At 49.0% G+C, this 14,112-nt stretch overlaps 1 protein-coding gene across 2 annotated transcripts in view; it reads left to right on the forward strand.

Moving 5' to 3' along the window:
- Positions 1–850: 850 nt before the first annotated feature.
- The window catches only part of LOC116988883 (unconventional myosin-Ic-like), a 55,845-nt gene continuing 42,583 nt past the window's right edge, over positions 851–14,112 (forward strand). The window contains exon 1 of one of the 2 annotated variants that reach the window (XM_033045887.1): positions 851–1,026. Coding sequence is in view for 1 of the 2 variants with exons in the window: in XM_033045886.1 (XP_032901777.1) it covers positions 12,849–12,860 (12 nt within the window). In the remaining variant the exon portion in view is untranslated. Of the gene's footprint in view, positions 1,027–12,433; positions 12,861–14,112 lie in introns of those variants that run through there. The other variant, XM_033045886.1, reaches the window with a different exon arrangement.

A 14,112-nucleotide genomic window follows, 5' to 3' on the forward strand; every position in this document is an offset into this window, starting at 1 on the left:
TTTCCACCATTTTTTATATTTCCTGCGTCTATTTTTTTAAATATATTCAAGCTTTAATCACAACATACAAAACTGAGGGTGACCTCTGTATTCCCAGTGAAATTGCCAATAATATCAATTCATGTGCGGGCGTTGATAAACATCGGAATTTCCGCGGCGATTCACTGTTCTCTGTGGCATCTGCTATCTTTGATCCCCAGCGGGCTTTAAGGCTGAATGGCCTAGTGTACTTCCTCGCCTTGTCCATGTGCCTTGTTGGGCCGGCGCCGCGCACAGGTAGCTCTCGGTGCGGTCTTGAGGCTCCGGTCCCGACAGCAAGTAGTGTTAGAAATTAAGTGTTACCGGGACCCCGCTTTACGCCCTGCCTACTTTCAGAGGGCCCTAGATAACGAAACGCAACGTGGCTGTGGATAAGCCTTCAAGGGTGGGAAAGAAAAATTGCCAGCAGATGCTGGCTTCAATGGCTTCAACCCCCCCAAACCCCCCCCCTCGTAGCTCGTTGTTTCCCCACCCTCTCCGCTCGACATCCACCCTCGATTCCGCACTCTCCGATCCGTATCACCGCTCCACTCTTTAAATAGGATCCTTTTTTCGGTGGCGGGGGGGAGCGAGGGGATTCATGCGGCCTCCACTCGGCCGAGGCGGCAGGAGCCGGGCGGCCACACGTTAATGAACCGGGCTGAGAGGGTCCCGGGACCGGCGCCGCGAGCTCCAGCACCAGACCCTACTCCCACCGCCCGCCCACCAACTCGGAATTGCCACAAACCCACCCGGGAATTCCCTCGGGTTCCCCCTGACGTTCCCCCTGACGTTACCTCATTGGCGCGCCGGCTGTGACTGGCAGAGAGCTCTTCCTGTTGCAAGGTCATTGTGCTGGGAAGGTGTGTCCCGGGCTCAGATACTTGCCCTGGATGGTCGGAGGACCCGCAGTCCTGCCCATCTCTCCCTCCCCCACCCACCCCTCAGCCTGGCATTTCACAGAGAGCTGCCTGCTCAGGAACGCTGTAACCCAGCCAAGTGTGCCCGGTAAGTATGCATTGTGCGAGCGTATGTGGTGATTTCTCAACCTGCCCCGGGCTTCCTCACACAGCGCCGTGTAGGTTGCCCACCCCTTCTGCATGTGAGAAACGATCCGTCCAGCGGGATCTGTACGAAATGTTAGCACTGGCCTCTGGTCGGAGAGGAGCAGGCGCCGAAAGATTCTCCCAGTGTTCGAGAGGAGGGGTGCCAGCCTTTACTGGCAGCAGGTTTAAAGGAGTGGCGGGAGGGTACTGTCTCTGGTATCACTGTCTCCAGGATGCCAGTGCCATTGATTTTACGGTCTGTGAGTTTCAGCTAGATCACAGCATCTGGTCAGCGTGGGGACAGCTAAATATCTTCAGACTCAGTTCTTTTGGAAGTAATTACATCCTTGGACAGGAAGACAGACGGGGGAAGAGACACAGCGTGAATAGTTCTGTCACTAAAGAGAAAGTTTTCAGTGTCGAACAAAATAACTCTCCTTAAGCCTTGAACACCAAACAGAAAATCCAGCTACTGCAGTGAAGTGAATTCTTTAAGCAGTGATCAGACCATGGGTTATCCCCCACACCGTTGTGCAGGGGATCTCCCCAACAACCGAGAAACGGATCCTACCTCCTCCAAATACTTTAAACTGGTTCTGTGATGGGGAGTGGACACTGCCTGTTCAGAGCCCTTGGGTTAGTGTGGGGATACGGATTGTAGGGAGAGGAAGTCGTTGAGGTTGCTGCTCTGGGCAGAGGTCGTTGAGTGGAGGTTTACTGCGATGAGGAGAGGGTGAGGGTGAGGTCAAGGTGAGGATGTGATTGTGAAATGAATGAATGAATGTATGAATGAGTGTACACGAGGGGTGGGACACAGTCGGTCTTGGTGATTTGATTCACCCACTCACGTTGTATCTATGCTCAGGGCGGAACTGTAGCCGAGTAGGGAGGGCCTAAAGAGAGAGACTGGCATCATGGTGAGCAAAGTATATTTTATGGTGAGGGAGCACCTTGCGTCCCAACCACCATGCTTGCTCCAACGCGCATTCTACACTTAGTCTATTTTGAACTTTTAATATATGTTTTTTGACATTTGACCGTGACATATTCACCCAAACATTTGCTGCATTGCAAGAATAATTGAAAATATGTCTCAAGCTTCTGAAAGTAGCGTCTATGTAGCAAATGTTGTCCTTGGACTGTGTATGGTTGTCAGCTGCTGAATTCTCATTGACTGCTTGCTGATTCTCTGAGATATTATGTTGTTTATATTTTATAACTTCAAAAGTTCTTGCACTTTAACAATTACTTTTAACTCTTGTAGTTTCATTTATTTAAGAGATAGAGCATGGAAGCAACCCCTTTAGCCCACCGAGTCCACATCGGCCATCGATCACCCGTTCACACATGTTCCATGTTACCCCACTTTCTCATCCACTCCCTACAAATTAGGGGCAATTTACAGATTCCAATTAAGCTACAAACCCGCACGTCCGTGGGAGGAAACCGGAGCACCCGGTGGAAACCTATTCGGTCACAGGGAGAACTTGCAATTTCCACAGACAGCAACCGAGGTCAGGATTAAACCCGCGTTCTGGCGCTGTGAGGCAGCAGCTGTGTAAATAAGTGTTTAACCAATACTTGAGGCAAAAATGAATGGTGTTGAATAGTGGAAACGGGCAGCATGGATATAGAGGGCTGCTTCGGGTTGCAATCTTTGTCAAGACCCCCCCTGATGCTTTGTCCTTTCACGTCTGGGGTACATGGGGTATATGTCTGGCGAATTCTGGATATTTTTTCTTTTAGGATCAATTCATACCAGTCTGATTTCCAGGGCAGGGTGATTAGGTGGATGTGGTTCAGGAGTTTAATCATCAGGTTGACAGGCATACTGGATCTGTGGATGGGTGACCATGCAGACCCTTCGACCAGTGTAACCTTTTGGATTGCAAGTAATTAGTAACCCTACTATTCTGTCCATTCTACATTTTCTTCTTTTCTGTTATTTTGAACCAGTGGGGTGTGTACAGTGAAGTTACTGTGGGTTAGCAACTGTTTCCCTTCACGGATATGGTATGCTGAGCACAATTTCCAAATCTGTAGATGATACTAAACGTGGAGGCGTAATGAATTAGGAGCATACTACTAGACTTCATAAAGATTGGCATTGTAGACAGGGAGATGGCAGATGCTCAGAAATACAAAGTTTTTTTTTTGAGTGGAAGAATATGGAGAGGCAATAGGCACTGGAGGGTTCCATTGTAAAAGGGGAACAAGAACAGAGAGATATGGGGAAAATAGTATGGAATGAAAGGGATTGGGGGGTAGTGCAGAAAAGTGGCATTGAGGTAAAAGATCCGCCATGGCCAGACGACTAAGTGACCTACTACTGAATCCATTTCTATGTCCTTATATTTGCATTAGAAGTGCAATAGTTCATTAGAAGAGCCACAGCAGGTTGAAAAGGTAGGATTCCGACTTGTAGATGGAGGCACAGAGTACAAGAGTGAGCTTCTTGATAGACAATGTTTCGGGCCGAAACCCTTCTTCAGTCTGAAGAAGGGTTTTGGCCCGAAACGTTGCCTATTTCCTTCGCTCCATAGATGCTGCTGCACCCACTGAGTTTCTCCAGCATTTTTGTGTCTCTTAGCTTCTTGGCAGACACTGGTTTGACCACAGCTGCAGCATGGTGTTCACTTCTGAACACCAGACACTGGGAGAAATAATACGGTGAATACTTTAGATAGACACAAAAGACTGGAGTAACTCAGCGGGACAGGCAGCATCTCTGGAGAGAAGGAATGGGTGATGTTTTGGGTCGAGACCCTTCTTCAGACTGGTTAGGGATAAGGGAAACAAAAGATATAGACGATGGTGTAGAGAGATAATACTTTCCAGTGGGTGCAGAAGGATTGCGGGGATTTTAACAGGGGCTAGAGAAACCGTTCTTGAAACACAAGGTTGTGGTGGATTTGGAGCCATGTCAGGTCAGGTGCGAAGAGAAACAGTTCTCATTGTTGGAGATGTCAAGAATAGGGGGGAGGGGGGGATGCACAGAATTAAGGTGATTGGCCTAAGAACACAGGGATAAGTATTTAAAAAAAATTATATTAATGCAGCAAATGTTTAGGGTGTGGAGTGCACGGCCAGTGGTATAGTAAAGGCAGATTCAATTATAATGTTTACAGGCTGGCTGCATGAGTATTGAAAGGAGATGAGGAGATGTTAGGAAATGATGTGATGAAAGGTCTCCTTCCATGCTGTAAGCATCCTGTGATTAATACCTGTGCCAGAGGTTCTGATTCCTAACAACATATAGCATGAAACATTCCTTCCAAAGTCCTTGCTATTCATCAATGAGTCAGTTCACCCAGCACCCAACTGTTACCAACAGGATTCAGTCCCTTCCTTTAGCTTTCTAAAACCTTTAATATGGATTTTTGTCTGACTTACATCAACACAGAAGGAAGCCCTTTGGTCCGCTGAGTTCAGGCTCCAGGGAGCAATCCCATCATTTCCACTTCTCCATATTCCCCTGTGTCCCTGCAACTTATGCCCACACACATGACCTTCAAATCCCCTTTTTATTTTTTTTTGCCTTTGCGGTTGTTAAGTGGCCAATTAACCCTTCAGCATGTCTTTTGAGATGTGTGGGAAGCACCAAGGGAAAAGTCAAGTTGGTCACAGAAGTGCAATAGACATTGGGACAGGTACATGAGTTTCATTTAGTTTAGAGATACAGCGTGGGAACAGGCCCTTTGGCCAACCGAGCCCGTGCTAACCAGCAATCACCCCGTGCACTAACACTACCCCGTGCACCAACACTACCCCGTGCACTAACACTACCCCGTGCACTAACACTACCCCGTGCGGCCCCATGAATGGTAAAGGTTTCAGGGATATGGAACTAGCTGAGGTAGGCATCTTGGTTGGGCTGTAGCGCCTGTTTCCATGCTGATAACACTATGACCATCTCTGACTCATCACAAGAGTGTTTAATTATCATATACACAGACAATGGAACAATGAAATTCTTACTTGCAGCAGCTTAACAGGCCTGTAAATGCTGTACACACAGTGAGATATAACGATCAATAAATTCATTAAATTAATAACCGTATTACTTAACCCCGATGCCTGGAAGTGCTGACGTCAGCTCAGTGCAAGTTCAAATGGCTTGGAGTTTAACATTGTGGTTTACTACACAATCCAAGCCACCACTCAGTGCTGGGGTAGTGCTGCCCTGTTGAAGAGTCAGTGCTGAGGGCATGGTGCCATGTCAGTGGGGATGTGATGTAGGTCTGTCGGAGGCGATGTCTTTTGGATGAGATTAATTGGATGTGATGTCAAGTGGGGCTAACATTCCCATTGCACTAACTTGGGGGAAAGTTAGTCTTCTTGCTGCTCTGTATTCAATGTTTTTGCAAAAGATTATCTGGAAATCTGTGTCCTGTTGGTGACTAGGGTGCCGCATGCACTGACAGAGGATTCTCACTGCTGGATAGCAAGGACTTTGGGAGGATTGATTCACATTGTCAGTTGTTAGGAATATGATTCGTTGGCACAGATAACAAATGATCTTACTGCTGTTTACGAACAGAACAGTACAGTACAGGAAAAGGCCCTTGGGCCCACAATGTCTGTGCCAAACATGATGCTAAGTTAAACTCATTTACTCTGCGCAGGATCCATAATCCCTTCATTACCTGCATATCCATGTGCCTGTCCAAAAGCCTCTGAAATGCACAATTGTGTCTACCGCCACCACCCATTCTCCACCACCCCTGGCAGTGCATTTCAGGCACCCACCACTCTCTGGCTCTGCACATCTCCTTTAAACTCTGTTCCTCTCATCTTAAACCTATGCTCTCTGGTCTTTGACATTTCCACCCAGGGAAAAAGATTCTGACTGTCTTTCTATGCCTATCGTTATTTTATATACTTCTCCCATCAACTTCCGATATTCCATAGACACCTAATCCAAATTTGTTCAACCTCTCCTTATAGCTGATGCCCTCTAATACAACCACCATTCTGCATCCTCTTCCAAAGACTCCACATACTGTGTGTAGAATGGCTGCTATGCTTTTTTTACATTGCACAGATGAACACACTGCAAATGTACTTCAGTAGCAAAAGAGTGGAAATGGAAATCAGACCTAGCCTATGGTGAACCTGTAGACTTCTTCACCACAGAGAACTCTGTGTATTAATGTAAGAGGTCTATATCTTTCTTAATGCTAAAGGGTTCAAGTGATCTGGGGAGAGGATTGGAGCAGGGGACTGAAATGAATGAGCAGTCCTGGTGGAGCAGGCTCGAAGGGCTGAGAATCTTGCTGTTTCTTCCACTTTCTATGCTTCTATGCTGGATGTTTCCACTAGTGGGAAAGTTTAGGACCAGAGGTCATACCCTCAGAATAAAACGACATTCCTTTAGGAAGATGAGGAGAATTTCTTTAGTCAGAGGGTGATGAACCTGTGGAATTAATTCCCACAGAAGGCTGTGGAGGCAGTCAATGCAGATGTAGATAGATTCTTGATTAGTAAGGGTGTCAGGGTTTATTGGGAGAAGGCAGGAGAATGGGATTGAGAGGGAGAGATGGATCAGCCATGATTGAATGCAGGAGTAGACTTGATGGGCCAAATGGCCTAATTTTGCTCCTATCACTTATGAGTTTCTAAAACCGAGATGGCTGTGATAGCATGGCAGGTTCAGGAGCAGAGGAAAAACTGGTTAATGTTTATCTTCAGTAGCATTCAGTATGGTGAGGCAAGAAAAATATCCAGCCTGTAATTATCTCACAGTGTCTCTCTCCACGGATGCTGCCTGACCTACTTACTGACTGTTGAGTATTTCCAGCACTTCTGGTTTTCATGAAGGATGTACTTTCTTGATTGTTGATGAGTTTGGCCTATATAATCTGGAAATAGTAATGGCTTATCTCTGTAATTGATATAAGCAGCAATGTGTGATAACCAAATGTCAGCAATGTGTGATCACACACTGACCAGCCCTAATAAGTGTGAATGCGAATGTGAATATCAGCTCTGCTCCACCCTGTGGCTAATTCACAGTGAGTTCATGAAGTGGTGGGTAGACACAAAATGCTGGAGTAACCCAGCGGGACAGGCAGCATCTTTCGAGAGAAGGAATGGGTGATGTTTCTGGTCGAGACCCTTCTTCAGTATTGTGCTTGATAATGTCCTGTCAAGGAACTTGCAGCAACTTACAGAAATGTCAGTGTCAGAAGTAACTGCCTGTGCTGAGGTGTGCAACCCCTCTCCACTGGGGTTGCACACTGTGTCCATGTGTGAATAGTACTGTGTCCAAGTACTGTGTCCATGTGCTTTATTTATATTTCAAAAATAAACTTTTTTCATAAAGAATACATACAAGAAAGGCAAAACAATGCATGGATTTCTTGACATTGTGTTGTTAGGTCCAGACATTAGTTGACTCATTCAACAGGGTGAGGGTGTTACACCAGACCCTGACCCTCGGTGTCTGGTGTTGAAGGACCTTGGATTGCAGTTGTTTGCCACAGTTTTAGTGTTTAGCACACCGAGCTTCAGTGTGCCCACTGGCACACACAGAGGCAGCGACGTCATTCACAGATGTCTCATTGTACTGGGAGACCAACAACATGCCTTTCACCAAGTTGATCTTCGAGCATTACTGGGCACAGTTCAAAGCCCTGAGAGTCCTCCGCTACCACGTTCCTACTCGCAGACCTTTCCTGACAACCTGCTTAACCAAGGAGGGATTGTTCATTTCTCACAGCCGTTCGCCATGCCTCACGCATCCCTGTGTCGGGTTATGTTATAGTGGGTGGTTTGAAAGCAAGACTATCTGGTAGTAAGGTTGCAGATGAGTTGCTGAAAATGTTTTGTCTGCATAACTCTGTGATAATATGTGGGGTTAGTGTTGGAAAAGGGAGTGGAGGATGAGCTAGTCCGTTAGGTGACAGGGAGAGAGTGGCCTCACTGTGCCTGGGCCTTTGGTTCAGACACTGGGAGTTAGAGCAACCTGTCGGTTACAGGGCTGCCAAGGAGCAGGGCCTGGACCTGTTCTGGCTTTAGTGCTCCGTCAGGCAGTGTACAGGGCTTCCTGCTCCAGAGATCTGCAGCTCAAACTGCCCTCTGTTGTTTTGTAGGGACACACCCCAGGCAAACAAAGAACTGTGCAACCTATTCACTCGGCCTTTTGGGAATAATCCGGGATTAGGATGTGGGATGTAAGCCTCCAGTGGTCGAGGTTCCCAGGCACGAGCAGGCAGTGAATATCTCACAGAGATTCGCTCGGCTGCCTGTGCTGGGCTAGAACCTTGCGCCATCACGCTTCTGCCCACCTCTGTTCCCCGTACACATGTGGGAACACTTGCAACTGTCCATGTTTAATCAAAAGACATGTGTGCTTGGATAGAAGGACAATGTGTAAATTAACATAACCATATGTCACTCGTGGCAAAGATATTCTGCAGAGCCGGTGTTGGAGTGTGTGCGAGCGTGTGGTGGCTCGGTTGGCTCCACGCCGGGGGGGGGGGACTGGGCACAGCCGAGGATAAATTGTCAGCTAGGTACAACGAGGACCCATCACTTCCAGCATGTGGTGATGTTCTTTCCACGGATGCTGCCTGACCTACTGAGTTCTCCCAGCATTTCTACTTTGTAAAGCATTATCTGAGGTGTAAATATCAAATACTTGTGGGGCAGAGCGTTAAGGCAAAAGGGGCAAAGTTAAAACCAGATGTGTGGCACTAGTATTTTATAGAGAGTGTTGGTTGTTTCGGATGCACTGCCTAGTGGCGGAGGCAGATGCCATAGTGATGTTTAAGAGGCTTCTGGTAGACACGTGGATATGGAGGGATGGACCTGCTCTTCAGAGCTGTGTGGTATTCTAACACACCTGTTCAACCTGAGCTTGCGTCTACAGAAGGTTCCAAGGCTGTGGAAAACATCTTGCCTGGTACCTGTCCCAAAGAAGACCCATCCCACTCACCACAATGACTACAGACCAGTAGCGCTCACTTCACATATTATGAAGACATTTGAGAGACTTGTCCTTTCCTACATCAGGACTAGTGTGTCAACTCAAATGGATCCTTTACAGTTTGCATATCAGCCTAACATCAGTGTCGATGATGCCCTCATTTACATGCTGCAGAGGGTGTACACACATTTGGACACTACTGATGCATCTGTAAGGATTACATTTTTTGACTTCTCAAGCGCCTTTAACACAATTCAGCCCCGACTGCTAGGGGAGAAGATGGAGAAGATGAAAGTGGATCCATCACTGGTACTGTGGTGTTTGGATTACCTTTCCCTCAGACCACAGTACGTGCGCCTACAGAACAATGTCTCAAGCACCATCCTGAGCAGCACGGGCTCCACAAGGAACTGTGCTGGCTCCATTCCTGTTTGCCATCTACACAGCGGATCTCCAATATAACACCAACAGCTGCTTTTTGCAGAAATTTTCGGATGACACAGCTGTTGTCGGCCTCATCAAAGGGGGCAATGAGGAGGAATATAGAGATACAATAAACAACTTTGTGGAGTGGAGTGCACACAATAACCTCCATCTTAACACCACAAAATCGAAGGAGATAGTTGTGGATTTCAGGAGGGGGAGGAGGAGGACTCAACCAACACCAATCACCATCAGGGGCACTGAGGTGGAGGTGGTCGCCAACCACAGGTACCTTGGTGTGCAGCTTGACAGTGAGCTGGACTGGAAGAGTCATATGGAGGCGGTGTACAGGAAGGGACAAAGTCGACTGTATTTTTTAAGGAGGCTAAGGTCATTCAACATCTGCCAACCCCTGCTGTGCAGTGTCTACCATTCAGTGGTGGCCAGTGCTCTGTTTTTTGCTGTGGCCTGTTGGGGAGATGGCGCCCGCATAGCGGACAAAAACAGACTGGACAAGCTGATCAGGAAGGCCGGCTCAGTGGTCGGGGCTGAGCAACTAACGGTCCAGCAGGTGGCAGAGGCCAGAACTCTGAACAAACTGGGTTCAATAATGACCAACCCCACTCACCCACTCCATGCCCTGAAGGTGATCAAGAGCAGCATCTTCAGTCAGAGACTGATTGCACCAATGTGCAAAACTGAGAGACATAGGAAGTCTTGTATACCAGCTGCTATAAGGTTATATAATGCGCATAAATATCTGCACTTTTTTTCATTCATTGTATTTTAACTTGTTAAGTATGGAAGCTATTTGAGGAAATGTGTGGTGTTATGTCTGTCTTGAAGCTGTCGTGGCACTGTAATTTCCTGTAAAGGATTATTAAAGGTATAATCAATCAATCAATCAATATGGATCATGTGCAGACAGAGGAGACTAGTTTAATTGTACACCGTATTCAACATGGAGATTGTGGGCCGAAGGGCCTATTCCCCTGCAATAATGTTCTATAATGCAGTCAACAGATCTAACTTTCCCCAGAGACAGTGGGTCAGATCAAGGTCAGGCAGTCCAAGTAGATATCACGCAGATAGACAGGGGTAATTAAACAGGAGAAACGTGTGGCACGGTGGCGCAGCGGTAGAGTTGCTGCATTAAAGCGCCAGAGACCCAAGTTCGCTGAGTTACTCTAGCATTTTGTGTCTATGTACTGTTTTATGTTCTATTCTATGAGTGCATGACAAATCTCAGCTTCCCAGGTGGATGAAGGCCCTTCTAATAGCCTTCAGCTTATTTGACTCAAGCCCTGGCTGATGGGAGGCCAGGGTGACCTCCACCCACCCTCCCTCCCTGGGCATGGGGAGTCCAGGGTGCCCCCCACGCACCCTTCTTGGGCGAAGGGAGGCTGGGGCATAGGCGGCAATGGCTGGTGAGCATGGTGGCAGCTTCCGTTAAGTGGGAAGCCAACATGGGAATGAATTGATTAAATAAACAGCAGAGAAGCCTCCAGCTCCCCAGCATTAATCACAGCTCATTACTGGGTGTCCGGGGAGCTAATATTTACTGCAGTGTCTGTACTGGAGGAGCTGAGTAAGGCAGCTGTGTGTGAATGAAGGGCCGGGCCTCACTCAGCCTCCCCCTGCCTGCGATGTGTGAATCTGAGGGTAGTCCATTCCTCATTCCCCCCTGCCTGCCTGCCTGCCTGCTGTGGGCGACTAGAGGGGTAGGCCTTGCCCTGCCTGCTTTAGGCGACTCTGAAGGAAGACCTCCCCACATTCCACCCCCCCCCCCCCCCGCCTGCTGTGTGTGACTGGCAGTGTGGGGAAGGTGGGGCACACTGTGTCGCTGGCGGAGCGGTGCTGAGGGCGCGTGGAGTGGATGGAGGGTGCGCCGCCGATGTGTAGAGTGAGTGCTGTGCCTCCGACAGGCTGGTCCAGAGGGAACGTGGCAGGGTGCTATGTTGCTCGGGGAATGCTCCTGAGGGAACAGTGGCTGGCAGGAGGAGCAGTGTGCAGGGAGTACCAGGCTGCGGAGTAAGGGGAGCGGTGGTCCGGGGAAGGGGAGAGTGTTGAGCCATATGAAGGGTGGTGCGGAGAGATGGTAGGAGTGTGCGCTATACTGTTGCATGAAGATAAGATGAGGGCAGGTATTTTAAAGCAGAGGGGCATCCTTCCTCCCCCAGAACCTGTGTTTAAGTGATCATGACAATGCGGGATCCTCCCATGTCCCTGCCACCTTCCTGACATTACAGCTGCGACTATATGTCTGTGATGTGACAACGCAGTGTGATGCATTGGCTGTGAATCATTCTGGGAGCACCCGTGAAGGTCTGTGGACAGGTCCTATGGAATGGCAGATTCTCTGCTGCTGCCTCACTGCAGTGGCCCAGGATGGTGATGAACCTCTCCTGCTGCTCCAGTGATCATTGTACTTGTAAATTGCGGTTTGATAGATTGAAAGATACCGCAGTGGAGATAGGCCCTTTAGCCCGCCAAGTCCAGCATAGCTACCTGTCACCCATTCACGCGCGTTCTATGTTATCACGTTTTCTCACCCGCTCCCTGCACATCACAGAGGCCAATTAACCTACCAACCCACGAGCCTTTGGGATGTGTGAGGAAACTGGAGCACCCGAAGGAAACCCACGCGCCAGTAGGGAGAACGTGCAAACTCCACACAAACAGCACCCAAGGTCAGGATTGAACCCGGGTGTCAAGCGCTGTGAGGCAGCAGCACTACCAGATCTCGGTGGCTAGCATATTCAGTGAGTAGTGTGGGCCCTGCGGAGGGTTGGCAGGGGGTGGGATTGGGGATTCCTGGGATCGGTACACATGAGGTTAAGTGCACACTCTGCAAAGCCTTGGCTCTAGAATGAGTGCTTTGGTGTCTGCTCGGGCTGGGCTGAAAGGGAACACTGTTTGTCCCTGGAATCTGGGTAAAGGTCCTGCCTGCCCATTGGCTGGGGGAAGGATGGCGAGTGATCCGTGGGAGTGCGCCGAGCTTTTACTGCGTTGCCATCCCTTCAGCTGCTTTGTCCGTCTCTCCGCTCACCATCACAGTTCCAGTACTACCTGCCGCGTTCTGTAGCCCTGGCCGATGGGGTACTCTGCGGCAGCTGGCTGTGCAGAATTTAGCTGTTGTTTTCCCAGGTCACTGCAGTGACGGTGATCTTCAGTGTTTGCGGGCGGTGTTTGGTGCGCTGAGGCGGTGAGGGACCGGCCTGCAGGGTGCTCCATCCACTGCCCACTCTATGCCAGCAGGGAAGGGCCAGGATCCGCTCCTCAGCCAGAGCTCCTGTTTACTCTGCCTGTTTGCACAGCGACTCTGCTCCACATGATCTGTGTCTGGATTGTACTGTGGCCCAAGCAACTGATGACGTGTGTGCAAAGGTTGTGATCAGAAGCGCGGGGCTGGATCGGAGAAGGCAGCTGCCATGGAGGCGCAGGTGAGTTTGTGGAATGAGAAGCTGCTGGTGCTGTAGCAGTCAGGCAGGGAGTGGAGACAAAGCTGCCGGCTCCCTGACCCATTGGAGCTCCAAACGTTGCCCAACGGCACCAGCCAACCGTCTCAAACTGCAGCCAACTACAAGGGCCCGTCTGACATGAAACTGAAAATAATTCAGTTCCCACCAGAAGTGTTGCCCAAATACAGCAGAGGGCGCCAAGCTCACTGTTGGCAGAGAGTAGCGGGAGATCTGCTCTGGGTCTGACCCTGGGCCTGTGAGAGGGAGCTTCACTCTGTCTGACCACAAGAGTGGTGATGGGGCACTGTAGATGGAACTTCACTCTGAGTGACACTCGGCATGTGTGATGAGACAGTGTAGATTGAATTTCATTCTTTGTCTGACCCTGGCAATATGTGATCTATGGTGTAGTTGGGACCTTTGGTCTGCGTCTAACCCCCGAGAGTGTGAGATGGGGCAGTGCGGAGGGAGCTTCCCTCAGTGTCTGACCCAGTGAGTGTGTGACAGGTCGGCGTAGAGGGAGCTTCACTCTGTGTGACCTATGCTGGATTGCCACGATTGGAGAGCAGGGGCAATGACTAAGACTTGGACAGAGGCCTTCCCACTCCTCAGGAAGTGGATGTAATCATTTTATTTTCTTGGCATGTTTTCCCCAGAAAATCGGAAATTAATCCCGTTTCCTATCTCTGAAAGATTCCATTTCCTTGCGCCTGTCGCCGGGGCAGAGAGGGTGCATTGATTGTGAAAACATGAGATTGTGATGTGTGGACCTGACCTTTGTGTGTGCTCTGTGGGAAGGCTCAGTAACACTGGAGCCCAGGTTTCCTCTGTCACTTGACCCACATATAGTAACTGGGTTATCTGGTCACAGGCACTTTACTGTTAGTGGGAGCTTGATCTGGGCAAATTGGTTGCTGCGATTCATACACAGACCAGTGACTAAACTTCAAAATGCGCTGCAGTTATGCCGGTTTTCAGAGGTTTTCGGTCATTTTGATGTTATGGTACTGCAGACAGTTTCAGTATGGTTAACTCTCATTGATCCTTTAGCTGGATTTTGAGTCTACACCCAGATACCCTTTGAAACCCTTAGGCCATGTGCTAGAGGCGTCGTATAACACTTTGGGTACTTGCCTGCAGTGGAGGTCAGTGCTGAGGAAGCCCCACAGACGGCCCCACAAGTATGGGATTTATCCATATCAGCTGCCTCTTCAAAGGCTGGTAGATTCTGGGC

The sequence above is a fragment of the Amblyraja radiata genome, chromosome 28, assembly GCF_010909765.2.
Source record: "Amblyraja radiata isolate CabotCenter1 chromosome 28, sAmbRad1.1.pri, whole genome shotgun sequence".
NCBI lineage: Eukaryota > Metazoa > Chordata > Chondrichthyes > Rajiformes > Rajidae > Amblyraja > Amblyraja radiata.